The sequence below is a fragment of the Macrobrachium nipponense genome, chromosome 24 (genome assembly GCF_015104395.2).
Source record: "Macrobrachium nipponense isolate FS-2020 chromosome 24, ASM1510439v2, whole genome shotgun sequence".
Taxonomy (NCBI): Eukaryota; Metazoa; Arthropoda; class Malacostraca; order Decapoda; family Palaemonidae; genus Macrobrachium; species Macrobrachium nipponense.
In genome coordinates this window covers 55,657,232-55,679,978 of record NC_061091.1, presented here as the reverse complement: position 1 = coordinate 55,679,978, position 22,747 = coordinate 55,657,232, and the positions used below count along the sequence as shown (strand labels likewise).

The 22,747-nt window shown below is 45.8% G+C and overlaps 1 protein-coding gene and 1 long non-coding RNA gene across 4 annotated transcripts in view; one reads left to right on the top strand and one right to left on the bottom strand.

Moving 5' to 3' along the window:
• Positions 1–22,747, top strand: part of LOC135205648 (uncharacterized) — a 301,866-nt gene that overhangs the window by 110,295 nt on the left and 168,824 nt on the right. The window lies entirely within an intron of this gene.
• Positions 1–22,747, bottom strand: part of LOC135205646 (long-chain-fatty-acid--CoA ligase ACSBG2-like) — a 97,732-nt gene that overhangs the window by 1,449 nt on the left and 73,536 nt on the right. For all 3 annotated transcript variants that reach the window (XM_064236469.1, XM_064236468.1, XM_064236467.1), the window contains exon 13: positions 19,492–19,689. In XM_064236469.1, the coding sequence (XP_064092539.1) occupies positions 19,492–19,689 (198 nt within the window). The remainder of the gene's footprint in view (positions 1–19,491; positions 19,690–22,747) is intronic.

Genomic DNA, 22,747 nt, shown 5'->3' with positions numbered 1-22,747 from the left:
TAGTTATAAACTATACATTAACAACCTAGATTTTTCGTTATATTCAAGTTATCATTCAGCCTCCATAATTATGTATGTAGTACTACCTACAAATACTAATAAGCAATAACTTTTTTTTTTACTGAAATGAACTAAAACTAAACCGTTATCATTCTTATTTCAAGAATACAAACCATTGCCCTTTACATAGGTGTATCTTTTTGTACATGAACTTTCCTGTCAGATATATTCTTAGCTATAGTCTCCGACGTTCCCGACAGAATTTCAAATCTTGCGGCACACGCGACAGGTAGGTCAGGTGGTCTACCTTACCGCCGCTGGGTGGCGGGTGTACGAACCAATCCCCCTTGCTTGTCAGATTTTTCTCTGTCGCGGGAACGATAACAACTGTTGTCGGTTCCTCTCGATAGTTTTTCGTTTCTCACTTGCCTGGAGTTAATTTGGACTTCTTTTGGTGACGTATTAGCTCTGTTTGGCTTGGCATACGCTAATTGTGGACCGTTTGGATTTTGATTTTGATTTTCTTTAACAATGTCTGACCTGGATTCAGTAGCTAAAACTTCTGTTTTGTTTAGGGTTTGTGGGATTGAAGGATGTAAGGTTAGGTTGCCGAAAGCTTCGGTTGACCCTCACACGGTTTGCATGAAATGCAGGGGGAATGAATGTTCTTTTGCTAACCCTTGTAGTGAATGTAAGGTGCTGAATGAAGACGAATATAAGGCTCTCTCTTCTTATGTTAGGAAGTTGGAACGTGATAGAGTACGTAAGGCTTCCTCTAGAAGTTCTAGTGGGTCTAGAATGAGTGAGTTGGATGTGGATCCTAATACTAATGTAGAAGTAGAACCTTCTCCCCAAGTTGCAGCCCCTGCTCCCCGCACCGAAGCCGAAGATTCGTCTTCAGAGACGGCGGCTTTAAGAGCCACGATTCTATCTATGGATCAGAAGATTCGTCAGTTAGAAGGTAAGGAGAGTGTTAGTGATCAGTGCAGTGTCCCCAGTGTTGTGGAGGGTGCGTCTGACCGGCTCCTTAGTGCCTCTAGGCCTAGACCTCTTCCAGACTCCCAGTTCCAGTGGAGTAGGAAAGTCGAAAGCCGCAAGAGGGCTAGGGAGAACCCCCACCGGTCAGGCATCCCCTCGGCAGATCCTGAAGTACGCTCCCAGGCTGCCTCGGATCGCTACAAGAAGGAGATCCTACGTCAATGCTTCTCCTCTTCGTCGTCTCCCTCTCCGAAGAGAGGTTGGAACTCCCCGGATGCGTCGCGCCCGTTGAAGAGGGCTTGGAAGGCTCCCTGCAGTCCTTTGGCTTCTAGTCCGGAGGTTTTCCCAGAAGAATCGTCGTTGTAGGCGAAGAAACCCAAGAGATCCTGTGATCGTTCTTCTTCTCGCGCCCCTCGTTCTGCGCCTGGTTCCGAAGAACAGCAAGATTCTCCTACTAGAGTCCTTGCGGGACTCCAGGCTCAGATCACGGCGCTAGCAGACTCTCTAGCCTTTAGATCGCGTAGGAAGAAGGACGTTTCTCTTCCGATCAAGAGATCTAGGCGTCGCTCTTCAGAGGATCGTTCTCCTCTTTTTAGGCGGTCTCCTTCATATGGGGAGTTTTCGTATGAAGGTAGAGGCTCACACGAGCGCCCCCGCTCTCCTGGCTCTATTTCGGCTTTAAGGCGCCAAACATCGGTCGGACGCTCTGTGAAAGAAAAAGTTTTTTCTCCAGATTGGATTCCCGCTTTCGGTAAGCGCTCTTCGCCTGCACATCACGCTATTTCTTTGACTCCCTCGCGTGGGACGTCTCCTCAGCAGCTTCAAGAACCTAGAATGCGCCCTTCTACAAGTAGGCGTTCTTCTTCAGGATGTCGCTCTCCTCGAGTTTCGGATTGTGCTTGAGTGGACGTTTTTCTCCTGATCATGACTTCTCTCCCTACAGACGTCATGAGTCTGGTAGGAGCCGTGCGCCTGATAGGCGTCCAGCTGGTAGCCGCTCCCCGCAAGGTAGGCGCCAAGAGCCTACTGCACGTCGATCTCCTAGTAGGCGCTCGTCTCTTTCGAGGCGTCCTACTCCTGATTATTCTCCTCGGGGCAGACAACAAGAGTCTTTCAAGCGCCCTTCTCCGAGTAGGCGCTCTCCCTCTTCTAGACGCACTACTCCTGACCGTTCGTCTCTTGGTAGGCACCAAGAGCCTCGCAAGCGCCCTTCTCCAGATAGGCGCTCGTTAGCTTTGAAGCGCCCTTCTCCTGATTGTTATCCACTTGTCAGACGTCAAGAGTCTCGCAAACAGCCTTCTCCTAGTAGGCGCATTTCTCCTTCCAGTCGAACTTCTGTTGATCGTACTCAACTAGACAAGAATCGAGAGCCGCGCAAGCACTCTGCTCCCGATAGGCGCTCTTCTCCTGGCAGCCGCTCGCCTCAGGATAGGTGCGCAGTTTCTGATAGGCGCTCGCCTCCTCGTAAGTGCCCTGTGGATGTATCCAGTTATTCTCGGGGTAGGAACCATCCCTCTCCTTCTGCTGAGTTTTCGTCTACCTCGAAGAGGGAGTCTCATTGCAGACAATCCAGATCTTCTCATCGTTCTCCGGTGGATTTGAGCTCTACGAGAGGGCTCTCTCCAACCTCTCGCTCAGCTCCTACTAGGACCCCTTCGTCACCTAAGGATCTTCCGCGCTCTCCTCGACAAGACGTCCTAGACGGTTCGGATGAGGAACCGAACACTTCTGCAGCTGTGTCTTCTTACAAGAAGCTTACAGAGCTTCTCTTGCAAGTATTTGGGGATTCCCTTACTCCTACGGCTCCTCCTCCTCCTCACTCACTTTTTTTCTACAGCGAAGACAACGAAGGGTTTCTTCTTGTGAGGATGAAGCCGACCCTTTCGATGAAGAAAGCACTGAGGAGCTTTGGTTCCTGGATGGCTTCCAAAGAAGAACCGGGAAAACGATGTTCGCTTTCCCTCCTTCGAAGTTATCAGGACGCGCTGGTTTCTGGTACGAAACAGGAGAGTCCTTGGGTTTGGGTCTACCGTCTTCGGCTGATTCTGATTTTTCGGCTCTGGTAGACTCCACAAGGAGAGCTGCCCTTAACTCTGCGAAGACGACTTGGGCAATGAATGAAGTAGACCACATGCTGAAAGGCATGTTTAGAGTACTGGAGGTCTTTAACTTCCTTGATTGGTCGTTGGGAGTCTGGCCAAGAAGATAGAAGTGCCAGAGTCTTTTTCTCCGGAGGATCTTATGTGCGTTTTGTCTTGCATGGACAAGCCTGTAAGAGATGGAGCGAGTGAAATCGCCTCCCTGTATGGGGCCGGGATCGTAAAGAAGAGGTCCGTATATTGTTCCTTCTTAACGAAGTCAGTCTCCCACGCACAGAGGTCTTCTTTGCTGTTTGCTCCTTTGTCCGCTCAGTTATTCCCTAAACATCTTGTTCAGGACATCTCGAGATCGCTTTCGGCTTAAAGCCACCCAGGAGGACCTTTGGCCGGCCCAGTCCGGTCAAGAAAAACCTCGCCCTTCCTTCCCTACCAAGGCTAAGAAGGAGAAGACAAGTACTCGAGAACCCTTTCGAGGGGCTTCTTCCTCCAGAACCCCTACGTTTAGAGGTCGTAGACCTTCCAGAAGAGGTAAGACTTTTGCCAAGTCAGTCAAAGCCCCCAAATAACTTATAAGTCCTTCAGACAACGGTGGGCGCCAGACTCTTAGGATTTGCGGAAGTCTGGGCCCAGAAAGGGGCGGATCCTTGGACCCTTTCAATTTTGAGGAGAGGTTACCTCATCCCTTTCATCGCAAAACCTCCCTTGAAGACCACCCCAAGGGAGTTGACGGCCAGGTACAGAGACCCCATCATGAATCAAGCTCTCCATCTAGCAGTAGTACAGATGCTGGAGAAGGAGGCTATCGAACTAGTGACAGACCATCGTTCATCAGGCTTCTACAACCGCCTTTTCCTAGTCTGGAAGTCCATCAGGGGGATGGGATGACCCCCCGGTGTTGGAAAATGTAAGCACCCTGAACTTCTTCATAGAAAAGAAGAAGTTCACGATGGAAACACCTTCGTCAGTGCTGGCAGCACTTCGTCCAGGGGACTGGATGGTTTCCTTGGATTTGCAGGACGCTTACTTCCATGTACCGATTCATCCTTCCTCGAGGAAGTTTCTCAGATTCATGATGGGGGGGAAAATTTTTCAGTTCAGGGCTCTGTTTCGGCCTCTCGACGGCCCCTCAATTGTTCACGGGGATCTTGAGAAACGTAGCGCAATGGCTTCATTTGAAGGGGGTGAGGATATCCATGTACCTCGACGATTGGCTGATAAGGGCCAAGTCAAAAGATCGTTGTTTGAAGGACTTGCAAGTAACACTAGAATTGACGAAGGCGTTGGGACTTCTCGTCAATTTCAAGAAGTCGTCACTAATTCCCAAACAAGAGTATGTGTATCTCGGGATACGGATGAACTCTGAGTTTTCGGGCTTTTCCCTCTCAGGAAAGGATAGCCCGAGGATTCGAGAGAGTAACAACCTTCTTAGGGAAAGAAGTATGCACAGCGAGGGAGTGGATGAGTCTGCTGGGGACGCTTTCCTCGCTGGAGCAGTTCGTTTCCCTAGGACGGTTGCACCTCTGAGACCGCTCCAATTCTTTCTTCATCGGAATTGGAGTCGTCGTTCTCAGGATTTGACGTTCTCCCTGTCGTTATCCCAGGAAGTCAAGAAACATCTCACATGGTGGACAGACCCCAACCTCTTTGCGAAGGAACTCTCTTCAATCCCATAGCCCCAACCTGGTGTTGTTCTCCGACGCGTTGGACACGGGTTGGGGGGCGACTCTGGGAACCAGCGAGGTGTCAGGTACCTGGGTGGGGGACCAGGTAGCCTGGCACATCAACAGAAAGGAGTTGATGGCTGTGTGGTTGGCTCTGAGAGCTTTCGAGCCCAAAGTCAGAAGATCGGTAGTGCAGGTCAACGCGGACAACACTACAGCTCTGGCATATATCAGAAAACAGGGGGGGGGGACGCATTCATTCTCCCTGTACGAGACAGCAAGAGATCTTCTTCTGTGGACAGAAGAAAGGGGAATCAAGCTTCTCACCAGGTTCGTGCAGGGAGAAAGGAATGTAAGAGCAGATCTCCTCAGCAGGAAAGATCAGGTCCTTCCCACAGAGTGGACCCTTCATCTGGATGTATGCCAGAGCCTGTGGAAGTTGTGGGGCAGGCCACACATAGACCTCTTTGCCACGTCGAAAAACAAGAGACTGGATCCTTACTGCTCTCCGATCTCAGATCCAGAGGCATTAGCAATAGATGCTCTTCTACTAGACTGGAGCGGACTCGACGTCTACGCGTTTCCCCCCTTCAAGATTCTGGGGCTAACTATCAAAAAATTCGTAGAGTTCGATTTAATGAGAATGATCTTAATCGCTCCCTTTTGGCCGGCCCAAGAATGGTTCACAGAGGTACTGGAATGGTTAGTGGACCTTCCAAGATCGCTCCCGCTAAGGAGCGATCTACTCAGACAGCCCCACTTCGACAGTTATCACAAAAATCTCCTCGCTCTCAGTCTGACTGGCTTCAGACTGTCCAAAGTCTGGTCAGAGCGAAAGGCTTTTCAAAAACAGCTGCTAAAGCAATCGCAAGAGCAAGGAGACCTTCCACCTTACGTGTATACCAGTCAAAGTGGGATGTCTTCAGAAGATGGTGCAAGAGGAAGAACGTTTCCTCTTCCAGTACCTCTGTGACCCAGATTGCGGATTTCCTAATTTTTGTACATGAACTTCCCTGACAGGATATATACTTAGCTATAGTCTCCGACGTTCCCGACAGAATTTCACATCTCGCGGCACACGCGACAGGTAGGTCAGGTGGTCTACCTTACCCGCCGCTGGGTGGCGGATGTACGAACCACTCCCGTAAGCTTGTCAGATTTTTCTCTGTCGCGGGAACGATAACAACTGTTGTCGGTTCCTCTCGATAGTTTTTCGATTCTCGCTTGCCTGGAGTTAATTTGGACTTCTTTTGGTGACGTATTCGCTTTGTTTGGCTTGGCATACGCTGATTGTGGACCGGTTTGATTTTGAGTTTGATTTTCTTTAACGATGTCTGATCTAGATTCGGTAGTTAAAACTTTTGGTTTTGTTTAGGGTTTGCGTGAATGAAGGATGTAAGGTGAGGTTGCCGAAAGCTTCGTAGACCCCCACACGGTTTGCATGAAAATGCAGGGGGAATGAATGTTTCTTTTGCTAACCCTTGTAGTGAATGTAAGGGATTTGAATGAAGAAGAATATAAAGCTCTCTCTTCTTATGTTAGGAAGTTGGAACGTGATAGAGTGCGTAAGGCTTCCTGTAGAAGTTCTAGTAGATCTAGAATGAGTGAGTTGGATGTGGATCCTACTAATAACGTAGAATTAGAACCTTCTTCCCAAGTTGCAGCCCCTGCTCCCCGCACCGAAGCCGAAGATTCGCCTTCGGAGGCGGCAGCTCTGAGAGCCACGATTCGTTCTATGGATCAGAAAGATTCGTCAGTTGGAAGGTAAGGAGAGTGTTAGTGATCAGTGCAGTGTCCCCAGTGTTGTGGAGGGTGCGTCTGACCGGCTCCTTAGTGCCTCTAGGCCTAGACCTCTTCCAGACTCCCAGTTCCAGTGGAGTAGGAAAGTCGAAAGCCGCAAGAGGGCTAGGGAGAACCCCCACCGGTCAGGCGTCCCCTCGGCAGATCCTGAAGTACGCTCCCAGGCTGCCTCGGATCGCTACAAGAAGGATCTACTACGCCAATGCTTCTCCTCTTCGTCGTCTCCCTCTCCGAAGAGAGGTTGGAACTCCCCGGATGCGTCGCGCCCGTTGAAGAGGGCTTGGAAGCTCCCTGCAGTCCTTTGGCTTCTAGTCCGGAGGTTTTCCCGGAAGAATCGTCGGTGGAGGCGAAGAAAACCCAAGAAATCCTGTGATCGTTCTTCTTCTCGCGCTCCGCGCTCGGCGCCTGCTTCGAGGAAGAACAGCAAGATTCGCCTACGAGAGTACTCGCGGGACTTCAAGCTCAGATCACGGCGCTAGCAGACTCTCTAGCAGTTAGATCTCGTAGGAAGAAGGAAGTTTCTCTTCCGATCAAGAGATCTATGGCTCCGCTCTTCAGAGGATCGTTCTCCTCGTTTTTAGGCGTTCTCCTTCATATGGGGAGGTTTCGTATGAAGGTAGGGGCTCGCGTGAGCGCCCTCGCTCGCCTGGCTCTCTTTCGACTTCAAGGCGCCAAACATCGGTAGGACGCTCTATGGAGAAAGAAGTTTTTTCTCCAGATTGGATTCCCGCTTCCGGTAAGCGCACTGCACCTGCTCATCACGCTATTTCTTCAACTCCCTCGCGTGAGACTTCTCCTCAGCAGCCTCAAGATTCTAGAAGGCGCCCTTATGCAAGTAGGCGTTCTTCGTCCAGATGTCACTCTCCTCGAGTGTCGGATCGTTGACTTCTCTCCTGACAGGCATCAAGAGTCTGGTAGGAGTCGGGTGCATGATAGACGGCCTGATGTTAGCCGCTCCCCGCAAGGTAGGCGCCAAGAGCCTACTGCACATCGATCTCCTAGTAGGCGCTCGTCTCTTTTAAGGCGTCATACTCCTGATTATTCTCCTCGGGGCAGACAACAAGAGTCTTTCAAGCGCCCTTCTCCGTGTAGGCCGCTCTCCCGCTTCTAGGCGCACTTCTCCTGACCGTTTGTCTCTTGGTAGACAACAGGAATCTCGGAAGCGCCCTTCTCCAAGTAGGCGCTCATTAGCTTTGAAGCGCCCTTCTCCTGAATGTTACCCTCTTGTTAGACGTCAAGAGTCTCACAAGCAGCCTTCTCCTAGTAGGCGCATTTCGCCTTCCAGTCGAACTTCCGTTGATCGTACGCAACTGGACAGGTATGGAGAGCCGCGCAAGCGCTCTGCTCTCGATAGGCGCTCTTCTCCTGGCAGCCGCTCGCCTCGGGATAGGCGCAAAGAGTATAGTAGGCGCTCGCCTCCTCGTAAGCGCCCTGTGGATATTTCCGAGGATTCTCGGAGTAGGAGCCCTACCTCTCCTTCGGCTGAGATTCCGTCTACCTCCAAAGAGGGAGTCTCATCGTAGACATCCCAGATCTTCTCTTCATTCTCCAGTGGATGTGAACTCTTCTAAGAGAGGGCGTTCTCCAACCTCTCGCTCAACTCCTACTAGGATCCCTTCGTCACCTAAGGATCTTCCGCGCTCGCCTCGACAAGACGTCCTAGAAGGTTCGGATGAGGAACCGAACACTTCTTCTGCTGTGTCTTCTTACAAGAAGCTTACAGAGCTACTTTTGCAAGTTTTTGGGGATTCCCTTTCTCCTACGGCTCCTCCTTCTCCTCACTCACTTTTTTCAACGGCGAAGACAGCGAAGAGTTCTTCTTGTGTGAGGATGAAGCCAACTCTTTCTATGAAGAAGGCACTGAGGAGTTTGCTTCCTGGATGGCTTTCCAAAGAAGAAGCGGGGAAAACGATGTTCGCTTTTCCTCCTTCGAAGTTATCAGGACGCGCTGGTTTCTGGTATGAAACAGGAGAGTCCTTAGGATTGGGTCTACCGTCTTCGGCTGATTCGGATTTTTCGGCGCTGGTAGATTCGACAAGGAGAACTGCCCTTAACTCTGCTAAGACGACTTGGGCAATGAATGAATTGGATCACATGCTCAAAGGCATGTTTAGAGTGCTAGAAGTATTTAACTTCCTGGATTGGTCGTTGGGAGTCCTAGCCAAGAAAATTGAAGTGCCAGAGTCAATTTCGCCAGAAGATCTTATGTGTGTGTTTTTGTCTTGTATGGACAAGTCGGTAAGAGACGGAGCGAGTGAAATCGCCTCCCTGTATGGGGCCGGGATCGTGAAGAAGAGGTCGGTTTATTGTTCCTTCTTAACGAAGTCTGTCTCCCATGCCCAGAGGTCTTCTTTGCTGTTTGCTCCTCTGTCTGCTCAGTTGTTCCTAAACATCAAGTGCAGGACATTTCAAGATCACTGTCGGCCAAAGCCACCCAGGACCTTTTGGCACAGTCGGCAAGAACCACCTCGCCCTTCCTTCCCTACCAAGGCTAAGAAGGAAAAAGCAAGTGTTCGAGAACCCTTTCGAGGGGCGTCTTCATCAAGAGCCTCTACGTTTAGAGGTCGTAGACCTGCAAGAAGGGGTAAGACTTTCGCCAAGTCTGTTAAAGCCCCCAAATAACTTGCAAGTCCTTCAAACAACGGTGGGCGCCAGACTCTTAGAGTTTGCAGAAGTCTGGGCCCAAAAAGGGGCGGATCCTTGGACCCTTTCTATTTTGAGGAGAGGTTACCTCATCCCTTTCGTCGAAAGACCTCCCTTGACGACCATCCCAAGGGAACTGACGGCCAGGTACAGAGGACCCCATCATGAATCAAGCTCTCCATCTAGCAGTAGATCAGATGCTGGAGAAGGGGGCTATCGAACTAGTGACAGACCATCATTCATCGGGCTTCTACAACCGCCTTTTCCTAGTTCCGAAGTCCTCAGGGGGATGGAGACCGGTGTTGGATGTAAGCGCCCTGAACTTCTTCGTAGAAAAGAAGAAGTTCACAATGGAAACGCCTTCATCAGTGCTGGCAGCACTTCGTCCAGGGGACTGGATGGTTTCCTTGGATTTACAGGACGCTTACTTCCACGTACCGATCCATCCTTCCTCGAGGAAGTTTCTCAGATTCATGATGGGGGGGAAAATTTTTCAGTTCAGGGCTCTGTGTTTCGGCCTCTCGACGGCCCTCAAGTGTTTCACGGGGATTTTGAGGAATGTGGCGCAATGGCTCTTCATTTTGAAAGGGGTGAGGATATCCATGTACCTCGACGATTGGCTAATAAGGGCCAATTCAGAAGATCGTTGTTTGAAGGACTTACAAGTAACTTTAGAATTGACGAAGGCTTTGGGACTTCTCGTCAATTTCAAGAAGTCGTCACTGATTCCCGAGCAAGAGAGTGTGTATCTCGGGATACAGATGAACTCTCTGAGTTTTCGGGCTTTTCCCTCGCAGGAAAGGATAGCCCGAGGATTCGAGAGAGTAACAACCTTCTTAGGGAAAGAAGTATGCACAGTGAGGGAGTGGATGAGTCTGCTGGGGACGCTCTCCTCGCTGGAGCAATTCGTTTCCCTAGGAAGGTTGCACCTGAGACCGCTCCAATTCTTTCTTCATCGGAATTGGAGTCGTCGTTCTCAGGATTTGACGTTCTCCCTGTCGTTATCCCAGGACATCAAGAAACATCTCTTATGGTGGACAGATCCCAACCTCTTTGCGAAGGGACTGTCTCTTCAATCGCAGACCCCCAACCTGGTGTTGTTCTCCGAGGCGTCGGACACGGGGTGGGGTGCAACTCTGGGAACCAGCGAAGTGTCAGGTACCTGGGTGGGGGACCAGGTAGCCTGGCACATCAACAGAAAGGAGTTGATGGCTGTGTGGTTGGCTCTGAAGGCTTTCGAGCCCAAAGTCAGAAGATCGTAGTGCAGGTCAACGCGGACAACACTACAGCTCTGGCATATATCAGGAAAACAGGGGGGGACGCATTCCTTCTCCCTGTACGAGACAGCAAGAGACCTTCTTCTGTGGGCAGAAGAAAAGAGGAATCAAGCTTCTCACCAGGTTCGTGCAGGGAGAAAGGAATGTAAGAGCAGATCTCCTCAGCAGGAAAGATCAGGTCCTTCCCACAGAGTGGGACCCTTCAATCTGGATGTATGCCCAGAGCCTGTGGAAGTTATGGGGCAGGCCACACATAGACCTCTTTGCCACGTCAAAGAACAAGAGGCTGGATCCTTACTGCTCTCCGATATCGGATCCAGAGGCATTAGCAATAGATGCTCTTCTTCTAGACTGGAACGGACTCGATGTCTACGCGTTTCCCCCCTTCAAGATCCTGGGGCTAACCATCAAGAAGTTCGTAGAGTCCGATTCAACGAGAATGACCTTAATCGCTCCCTTTTGGCCGGCCCAAGAATGGTTCACAGAGGTACTGGAATGGTTGGTGGACCTTCCAAGATCGCTCCCGCTAAGGAGCGATCTACTCAGACAACCCCACTTCGACAGGTACCACAAAAATCTCCTCGCTCTCAGTCTGACTGGTTTCAGACTGTCCAAAGTTTGGTCAGAGCGAAAGGCTTTTCAGCAACAGGCTGCTAAAGCAATCGCAAGAGCGAGGAGACCTTCCACCTTGCGTGTATACCAGTCAAAGTGGGATGTCTTCAGACGTTGGTGCAAGAGGAAGAACATTTCCTCTTCCAGTACCTCTGTGACCCAAATTGCGGATTTCCTTATTTTCCTCAAAGAAGAATGTCATCTGGTTGTGTCAACTATTAAGGGATACCGCAGTATGTTGGCGGCAGTATTTCGGCATAGAGGCTTAAATATATCCGATGATAAGGACCTGCATGATCTTATTAGATCATTTGAAACCATTAAGCGTCCTCATGTAGTACCGAACTGGAATCTAGACGTAGTTCTGCAATTCCTTGGATCGTCTAGATTCGAACCTCCTGGCTTAGCCTCTTTCAAGGATCTGACGAAGAAGGCTATCTTCCTTTTGGCCCTAGCTACAGCTAAGAGAGTGAGTGAGCTCCAAGCTATTGAGGGCAATGTAGGGTTTAAGGAAGATTCTATGGTGTGTTCGTTTCTTCCAAGTTTCCTTGCAAAGAATGAAAACCCATCACGCCCTTGGCCCAGGAGCTTTGAAGTTCGTAGTTTATCTTTTCTAGTAGGGGAAGAGCCTGAAAGAACTCTTTGCCCTATGAGAATTATGAAGTATTTCCTTAAGAGGAAGGAACAACTTAAGGCTAATCAAGATGTGCTTTGGTGCTCCGTAAAGGACCCCACTCGGCCCATGTCGAAGAATGCTCTTTCCTTTTTTCTGAGAAGCCTTATTACAGAGGCACATGTTGCCTGTAAGGAAGAACATTTTAGACTACTGAAAGTGAAAGATCACGAGGCGAGAGCCATCGCAACTTCGCTTGCATTCAGAAAAAATGTCTGTGCGGAACTTGATGGAGGCGACTTTTTGGAGATGCCAATCGGTTTTCGCAAACCACTACCTACGTGATGTAAAAATCACATATGATAAATGCTTCGCCTTGGGTCCTTTCGTATCGGCGGATTCGGTGCTGGGGCAGGGAGCTGAAACTTATCCTGTGTAAATTTTTTATAAGTTACCCTATATTTTATATTGTTGTTTTTTTGGTTGTCCCTGAAAGAGGTTGCAGGAGGCACCTCTTTTTATCGTAATATTAACCCTTTGTATTTTGGTTAGGTGGTCTGGTGGGTTTTGGCTCCTTGCAGAGGTAGTGGTAAGGATCTGTTAGGTAAGCGGACAAGGTCCCTCTAACAGCATCCGACTTGGATTCTACCACAATAGGGGATCACATATCCCAGTGGTAGATCCGAGAGTCTTTCAGCATCAGGTCACGTCCTAGCTGTAGCTCTCCAGGCAATGCAGACTCAGAGATAGTATCTATGAAGTCTTCATCCTGAAAAGGTGAGAACCAAGGTTTTTATATCCTACAACATTAGTTGTTTCCCGTCTTACCTGTATTATTGAGCTGTCTCTTACCCTCCACCAAGGGTGCCAATCAGCTAAGTATATATCTGTCAGGGAAGTTCATGTACAAAAATGATATTGTTAAACTACAATAAAGTTTTGTACATACTTACCTGGCGATATATACGAATTAATGGCCCACCCAGCCTCCCCTCAGGAGACAGGTGGAAGAGAAAAATCTGACAAGCTTACGGGAGTGGTTCGTACATCCGCCACCCAGCGGCGGGTAAGGTAGACCACCTGACCTACCTGTCGCGTGTGCCGCGAGATTTGAAATTCTGTCGGGAACGTCGGAGACTATAGCTAAGTATATATCTGCCAGGTAAGTATGTACAAAACTTTATTGTAGTTTAACAATATCATTTTTCTCAAAGAAGAGTGTCATCTTGTTGTGTCAACTATTAAGGGATATCGCAGTATGTTGGCGGCGGTATTTCGGCATAGAGGCTTAAATATCTCCGAGGATAAGGACCTGCATGATCTTATTAGATCATTTGAAACCTTTAAACGTTCTCATATTGTACCGAACTGGAATCTAGACGTAGCGCTACAATTCCTTGGATCGTCTAGATTCGAACCTCCTGGTTCAGCCTCTTTCAAGGACCTGACGAAGAAGGCTCTCTTCCTTATGGCCCTTGCAACAGCTAAGAGGGTGAGTGAGCTCCAAGCTATTGAGGGCAATGTCGGGTTTAAGGAAGAATCGATGGTGTGTTCGTTTCTTCCAGGGTTTCTTGCTAAGAATGAAAACCCATCACGTCCTTGGCCCAGGAGCTTTGAAGTTCGTGGGTTATCTTTTCTGGTAGGGGAAGAGCCTGAAAGAACTCTTTGCCCTATGAGAATTGTAAAGTATTACCTTAAGAGGATATGTTACCCTATATTTTGTATTTGTGTTTTTGGTTGTCTGAAAGAGGTTGCAGGCAACCCTCTTTTTGTCGTAGTATTAACCATTTGTATTTTGGTTAGGTGGTCTGGTGGGTTTTGGCTCCTTGCAGAGGTAGTGGTAAGGATCTGTTATGTAAGAGGACAAGTTCCCTTTAATAAGATCCAACTTGGATTCTACCACAGAAGGGGATCACATATCCCAGTGGTAGATCCGAGAGTCTTTCAGCAACAGGTCACGTCCTAGCTGTAGCTCTCCAGGCAATGCAGACTCAGAGACAGTATCTATGAAGTCTTCAGCCTGAAAAGGTGAGAACCAAGGTTTTTATATCCTACAACATTAGTTGTTTCCCTTCTTACCTGTATTATTTAGCTGTCTCTTACCCTCCACCAAGGGTGCCAATCAGCTAAATATATATCTGACAGGAAAGTTCATGTACAAAAATGATATTGTTAAACTACAATAAAGTTTTGTACATACTTACCTGGCAGATATATACTTAGCTATAGTCTCCGACGTTCCCGACAGAATTTCAAATCTCGCGGCACACGCGACAGGTAGGTCAGGTGGTCTACCTTACCGCCGCTGGGTGGCGGGTGTACGAACCAATCCCCCTTGCTTGTCAGATTTTTCTCTTCCACCTGTCTCCTGAGGGGAGGCTGGGTGGGCCATTAATCGTATATATCTGCCAGGTAAGTATGTACAAAACTTTATTGTAGTTTAACAATATCATTTCAGCACGAGCTGGAACCAGTCGAAAACTTTGGAACAAAGTAGTTAACCAGGTGGTTAACAGGTGGAGTTTGTAGTGAGTGGGTTAGTATCCCTCAATCACTAACCATTGCCTTGTACTTTTCTTTTGATCATCATCTGAGAAAGACGTGTTGTCGCGCTCCTAACTGCCCAGTTGAAAACTTGTTTTTTTATATAAGTAACTTACCATGTACATAACTACAGTGGACCCCCCGTATTTGTGGGGAATGCATACCAGACCCCCAAACCCCTGTGAATAGTTAGAATCCGCAAATACTTAGAACCCCTATAAAAATGCTAAGAACTGCCTATTTTGTTAGTTCAAACTTGAGAAAAACCCAGTAAGCATGCTTTACCTGGTTTTTTAATCATTTTATCAGAAAAAGTGCATTTAATACCACCAATATGCGAAATTCCTGCGAATAATGGGTGGATATGGTCCAAAGATAAATCCGTGAATACACGAGTCTGCAAATCTCGAGAACGCGAATAATGGGGTTCCACTGTACTACTTTCACTTCTGTTGGCAGCTAGAATTTTGAGATTCGCAGTAGCACTACTTTTGTTTTGGCTAGGCGACAAACCCTGCCCACTTTTGGAGTAGAGAGGAACCAACTCAGCACCAAGCTCAGTTGTTTCTGCCGGCTGATAAGTTCCTCGCTGGACAAGTGGTTTTCGCTCTCGGCTGCCAATCTGGTGGTCCGAGGTTCGATTCCCGGCTCGGTCAACGCGGAATCAGAGGAATTTATTTCTGGTGATAGAAATTTATTTCTCAATATAGTGTGGTTCGGATCCCACAATAAGCTGTAGGTCCCGTTGCTAGGTGACCAATTGGTTCCTAGCCACGTAAAAATATCTAATCCTACGGGCCAGCCCTAGGAGAGCTGTTAATTAGCTCAGTGGTCTGGTAAAACTAAGATATACTTAACTTCTGCCGGCTGATGACTGTAACAGTGATTAGCAGCAGCAAGTTTTTGAGATTTATTTACTTCTCAGTTGATCATAGTTGCTACAATTGATGAAGCACTCATGCTTTTGGCAGCCGTTTCAGCACAGTTGGCGAGTGTCACGCCCTTAGTGTATTTACTGATTTTATATAAGTAACTTACTAATAATTAAATAGCTGTTGTAATTTCTACTTTAATGGCAGCTTTAGATTTAAAATTCACGGTAGTGCTGTTTTGTTTTTGGTGCAGGTAGGTGCCCTGCCCACATCCAGGGAAGAACAGGTACAACGTAGCTAATGAGCTCAGATCATGTCTGCCGCTCAACAACTACGGTTGTGTAGGCAGGATAGCTCACCAGATGATTTTTCTGAAAGGATTCGGGTGGAGTATTCTGTTATTCTGTAGCCTCTGTGCTATATTTATTCTTTAGCTTAGTTAAGCTTATAGAGATAATTAGCTTTTGACTTAATGGGTCTGACGCTAGTGAGTCTAGTAGCCGGTATTGCAGCAAGGGTTAAAATAACTGATTGACTTCCTCTAAAAATATGACCTTCATTCAGTTTGTTATAATTGCTAAGGGCAAATTTATTCACCTGACTTGACGTGTATTAAGTGCAAAGACTGGGATGACAGTAAGTGGCAAATTTTAAATGCACATTTGGACAAGTTAAAAAAAGCTAGGCTAAGAAAGGTAGTCACTAGAGCGAAAGCTAGAGCTTCTAGGTCTTTGTCTCCTAAACCAGGTCTTTTGACTTCTATGACAGCTTTTTCCATTCTCAGTCCTCTGTCCACTCCGTTACCTGGCTCCCACCCCCCTGACCTTAGTGCCATTACCAGTTTGGAAGCCCACACGGATAAAAAGTTTGAAGCCTTAGTGGAAACAGTGACTCACATAAGTTTTTCTGTGAAGTCCCTAGTGGACAAAGCTGGTGCTAGTGATTCCGGTGCTTGTGAAGTTTTAGTTGAAGGGGGGGGTGCTCGTCCCCCAATACTCCTAGGCGAAGGTCCCTGCTAAACTCCCCAGCACTTGGGAGGGAGCAAACCGTAAGTTCAAGAGGGTTGGTGGGGTTTACCCACAAGTAGTTGCTTCTTCAGCAGAATCTGTTGCTACTTCCCAGGCTCTTCAATATAACTGCTGGAAAGGTGTTCAAGGAGTTTCATACTGCCTTTCATGCGGTTCTGACTTGGATGCTTATCATGGACACAGTTGGCACTTCCAAGATGCGTTTAGGACTTTGAAGAGGCATTCAACAGTTCAAGATGTTCCTGCAATCCGTCTTAAGCACCAAACGGATCAAGAACCTCTTGTAGCTTCTGGGAGGATGATGAGCTCCCAATGGCTAGCAAGAGCCAAGTGGCCTCTAGGTGCCAAGTGGATGCCCATGCATCCAATGGGATCAGATCTCCCCATGGGTTCAAAAGCTCCCAGTGACTTGCAAGTGTTTATAGGGAGCAGTTAGGTCAGTGGATTCCAATCCCATATTCAAAAATAAACAGTTGGCTAATGAATTCATTTCCGATGACTCTTCGGGTGAGGGAGAGTACAAGCTGACAGCAGGGCAGCAGGTAGCATACAGCACTCGAAATACCTGTAACTGTAGACTCTGCTCCACTACCTCATCAGGACTCGACACGCACACCCTTCTCGCCAACACGGGATATGTCTCATATTCTTCAGTGCTTAGACAGCATTTATGTAATTTTTCAAGAAACCTTCTCCTGCTCCTGTAGTATTGGAAGATATTCAACCAGACCTGGCTCTCTCCTGTTTCTGCAGCTGAACAAGTTGAACCAGAACAACCCTCATTGGCTTATGCCTCTCATGAATTACTTTCTCTTCTACTACCCTTCAACACACTTGTTCACAGCCTTCTCGGCCAACAAGCCAGCAAACCTATCTTCCAAAACAAGAGTCCAATCTCTTAAGAATTGCCTGACATAAAGCCTCAGACGGATCCGCAAGAAAGGATGTAGACGACACAGAAGGAAGAGGATATGCCTTGGATGGCAGTGATGACGGGAGCAAATGATCAGGTAAAAGGCCGCGAGAGGGCAACCGTGACTGTCACCCAGGCGGTTAAGAAAAAGACTAATTGCAGTAGCATGCATGTGCTGTCTTTGACCAGTTTTCACCTGGTATACGCACGCGTTGCCAGATCTCACAAGATTCCTTGCTTTTCATCTCCGATTTTTAACCGGATCCAGCTAGGCATTAGAAAATTATCTTATTGTTAAGACCTCAGGTTTGTAGCTATTTAAAATACAAATTGTCTTAGAAAATTTGTCATGTTTCTTAAATTCGTCCTTGGGAGCACTTACCAAAAAAATAGAAGACTGTTCATCACTGCAGGACAAGTTTGGAGCAGGCTGGCTTGGGGTGCTTTCATGTACAGATGAAGCAATTCAAGACGGAGCACAAGAGTTAGCAGCGTTTTTTTTCAACTAGAACTCTAAAAAACAAGAGCATTTAAGATAGGAAGAGAATCTAGTGAAAAGATGAGAGATTTTGTAATTAGGTATGAAAAGGCAGAATCAGAGTGTAAGGGGAAAAACATGCTTGAAGGAGAAGCTACGTGTTTTCGTGTATTGTAACAAGCAAATCTCACGGAAGATAAAAAACAAATGGTACCAGCAGCTTGTGGTCAAGGAAAGTTGGAATATAAAACCGTGTCACAAATAATGAAAAGAATATTTGAGGGATTAGGGAATAAAGGGGAACAGGAATGGTGAGGGTTTTGAGAAGGCAATGCAAATTCTGGAAGAGGGGGAAAACTATAGATATTGGGGAAAATGGAACCAAGGTAGGGGTGGAAGAAATCCTATGAATAAAGAAGGGAAAGCAACATTATGTGCAATATGCAAATTGGAATGGCATTGGGCTAGGGATTGTCCCCAGATTTTCAAAATAGGAAGAAAACGGAAACAAAACGACAAGTAGAAAATAAGCAGAAAACAGAAACTGGTCCAGAAGAAGAAGTTTATGTAGGAGAAGTTAGTAAACTAGATGAAGAGTCTTGGGAAGAGGTTGATGCATTTTTAGACACAGGATGTAAATCGACTGTTTGCAGGGAATTGTGACTAGCACGCATTGTCATGTGTTTGAGTTAAGAAGAGTTGAAGAGAATGAGGGATACTAGGACAGTCTAATAAATTATTTAATTTTAGTGTCATCATCATATAGGTCAAAAGGGGATATAGTACAATTTAGTCCTGAACCCCTTATATACTTGTGATAGCCAGAACTAAACTGCCTTCCAGCATGAAGCCTCTTACGAAAGACATCATGGTTCTCCAAAACATTCTTAACTCAAGTAACCCCTTATTACTTTAGAAGAGGTATTATGGTCCAGGGCCCTATTTCTGGCCAACCATTTTGCTAGACTGGTTGGAGGATATAGGGCAACCTAGATCATGGCAGTTCCATGGCGGATTTCAACTCTATGTAGTCAGTTTACAGGAACTGACCTCCCACCTAAGGAGCAAGTCTCCTATATAAAAGAGGATGTGTCATACATATTCCAATAGGAGCAAATAAAATTTTTTAAATAATTTGCATTCTTCCTAGGTACAGAAACCAGTGCCATTTACTTCTTTCCTTCCTCAACTGCCCCATTCAGTCCCTGCAGCTGCTGGAAGAGTGAAAGCAATGGTCAGTGTGCCTCAGTGGTGTGATCAGCATGGTCTTGGCCTGCCACCTTGCTGGCCTCGAGTTCAATTCTCGGGCATTCCACTGAGGGGTTAGAGAAGTTAACTCTCGACATGGTTTGGAAGTCACGTAAACCTGTTGGTCTTGTTGTTGAATAACCTCTGGTTCCATGCAATGTAAAAACACCATACAAAAAAAAACAAACAGTAAGGGATACTCCCCCGTTCACCTCCCTCTCCACCTGTTAACTACTTTGTTACCAAGTTTACAACTGGTTGGAGCTTTTGCTGAAAGATACTCCTTTATATTAGGCTGTGTTTTGTATACTATACCTAAGAAAAATACACATTGTTATTCAGATGTATTTTCTTCTTGCATTAAATGTACAGTACCTATATTATTACTGCCTACTAAGGGGTAAGTGTCATACTCTTCTTACCACCAAAGTTACATTGATATGAAATAGGTAACTTTTACATAATACTATTGTGAACTTATGCTGAGTGAATGCAGTATAAGAAATTAATTTTGATGTAAAGTTGCTATATACTAATAATTTCCCGGTGAATTTTCCATGTAGCCTTGGTTATAATAGAGCTTTTGCCATCATCAAAATCAGCAGGAAGTATTCTTTACCATTTACATCACTGTCAGGTCAGTATGATCTGCATAATGATTGTCATTAAACATTTCTTAAATCACATCTCATTGAATCTCAATACAATGCTCTTTGGTATTTTACCTATCAATCCCTTGTTGTATTGCTGAAGATAGGGGTCCTTTAGGATTGTCTGTAACTTCTGCCACAGCCTCGGATACTGTCTTAACATTTGATCCAATTTCCTTTAGCATTGCTTGACAACTCTCTGTTAATTCTTGTAGTGGTTCTCCATTCTCTAAATTCACCTCTGCCTTTAAGGTTAACAAAATAGACAAGTACCTGGAAAACAAAGTTGAATATGAATGAGCAAATAGGCCTTATGTTCTATTATGTAACAGATGTAGAAATTACTGGGCTTGAAATAAATATGTACGTGTATTGGGTTTTGTGACATGATTTCAGTATTTACACTGGTCAATATGCACTACTACAGAGGTTAGTGGATTTACATCAATTTTATAATTAGTTACTGGAATAAATATAGACCACACACAGAAAACTACGTGAAAACATTACCAATAGAGTAAAGAAGTTCAATTTAAAAAGGTTCAAAACAAAACCTAAGAAACAAATTATTCATCTCAGTCAAGTGGGCCCTAAGTTATGAACTTTACCTCATGTAAGTAATTAAGGAGATGTCAAAAGCTCATGGATCAGGGGAAATGAGCATTGAGATATCCTTAATTTTTTTCTTATTCTCAGCAAGTTTGTGACACAAAACTCGAAGTAAATTATACTGTAATACGCATAGACCAAAATCGTATATATACTAAATATGTAGTTGCTCATACAAATATACAAGCTAGAACCTTGTATGCCATAGTATTCCTGAACATAAGCTGCAAGCAGTTATTAAAGCTAGATAACAAGGTGGTTTGCTGTTCTCTGACTATGAAGTTGAAGCTTCCATTTTCTTCATGATACATTTTTGTTTTTTTTTGCATAGATACATGTAATTTAAATAAGTAATAACTGTAGTGTGAAGGACATAAGCATGAGTTTAGCTGCTGCTTGTCCCATGTGTTAGTGTTTATGTGAGTGTGCTGGCAGGTCTAGTTTGTAGGAAAAAGTTTGGCAGGAATTAGAGGAAGGCTAAGTACATTTGTTGGCGCCTTTTGAGGATATACTTTGCCACTGACACCACAATGTTTCCAGCTCCTTCCTGGGCTCCCCTCCCACTCTCCCTGCCCCTCCTGCTCATTGTCCCCTTTAACAAGTTGGGTTTGCACATACTGGGCTTAGGTGCAAGTGCCTGAATATGTATGACTTAGAAACACAACGATTGTGAGGTTAGCTAATAGAACCATTCAAAATACTGAAAGGCATAAGAAAAGTGGACAGTAACCTCTTCACGTTAAATGAAAACCACACAAGAAATAATGAGTGGAAACTTGAATTGAAGAGATACAACACATATTGTGGGAACTTCTTTACATACAAGAAATGTGATACATGGAATAAACTGCCACCAGAAGTTGTAAACAGCAACACTGAGGAAGAGTTTAAAAGAAAGCTAGACAAAATTAGGACACTGTGAATGAATAGTAAAACCTGCTCCTAGAGATAAGTTAACACTTGATGTCTCCTCGGATAGACTAATAAGTTGAGGCAGCAGTGGAGAAAAGGCATTCTTTTAGCTGAGACAACTTAATGTACTCTGCATTGAAGGAAACTTAGTTCAAGCATTGTGTCTGGTATCAGGAAGGGTCAGACCAACTCAGAACCACAACAAGGAGCCAAGAATTTTCCTTAATCATAAAAGCATAAAAAATCTTACCAGTCATTTTGATAAACCCACCAAGCACTGGAATAATGGGAGGACAAGGGAAGGTGGGAGGAAGATGCTGGGGTAGACTATCCGCTTCTCCAGTTGTCACATATAAAGGCATGTCTTTTATCCTTTGAGATGGTTACAGACTTTCAAGGACTGCCCCCTTTATGTCAGTTTGATCCAAATTTCCATTCTACCCTGTAGAATCTTCCAAGATCTGAAAGATGCCAGAAAAAACTGTGCTGGAAGTCACTGATGATTTATCATTCCGCCTTTTACAATTGGCTCCCATACAGCTTGATGGTTGACTTCAGATCAAGATCGTCTCATCCTCAAGACTGTTTTTCTGCTTGTCTTAACCTTATCAAAGCATGTTGGCAAGTTGCATATCCTTTTGTATCTTGTTCAGACATGAGACAGAGAATCCCTCTTGCTTTCATTGTTCAGGAGATTTTAGTGAAAACTCAGACCCCATTACAGTAGTCACTTAACAAGAGATTTTAATTTAATGGTTCTTTCCCTCTGAGACTTTGTTATTGGAGAGACAAAGGAGATATTTTTGTGTCCAGAATGAGCCTTACATTACTATCTAAAGAGAACCGGATCTTTTGGCTCATAGTGTCAGCATCTGTTTATAGTCCCAGTTGCCTCAAGAAGTTTGTATCTAAGAACACATTTTCTTTTCAGCTTGCTGAATCTATGGGTGTTGGGCCATTCCCAGGCTTCAGAAAAATTTGTGAGTTTCAAAGGTAATGAGGGTATGTGTCTGATGATGCCACTACCTTCAACTCACTTTGCCATAAGGCTTGCCACATACAAACTTTTGGTAGTCTCAAAGCTCTTAGACAATAAAGCATCCTGCTTAAGTCACTCAGAGGGCTTAATATTACAGGCCAAATAGGTGAGGTAATGGATTCTCTCTCCCTCCTTTTCTTCATTCCAAAGTGAGGCAGCAGTCAGTCAGAGTCCATGCTGGATGGGGCCATGATGCAGGCAGACTTCACAATCAAGCATCCTATCCTGGAGCCACAATCTAAGGTGTGACTCCACTCTCCCTCTTAACAATGGATGGGGAGGGGATTGTGATAAACCTTGTCATCTAAACCCATCAAATTATGATTGACTTGAACACTAACTGTATTCCAACTTGTGCTCTCCTTCCTAATCAGGTAGCACTTGGTTCTCAAGTTTTTCATGTAAGAGTACTATAGACACATCTCACTTTGGCTCATGGTCCTACCAGTCTTACATCCTTATGCTAGACTACAAGAAGTTACAGGAAACTTTGGTCCCCTGCTCATTATCATGACTCTGAACATGGCATCGCCAAGTAGAGATTCAACTTGTGAGTTAGATGAGAGACTATCTTCCAGCCTAAGGAGTGAGTTTCCTACATAAAAGGTGGTGGTTTGTATTGCTGTAAGAATAACTCTCAAATTTTAAAGTACTACGTAGTTTGTCTTTTCTGTGCATAAAAACCAGAGCCTTTTATCATAATCTCAACCACCATCAACCACCCCACTAGTCCCAGATGCCTAAGGAAAAAATGTCTGCTTGTGGTAGGTG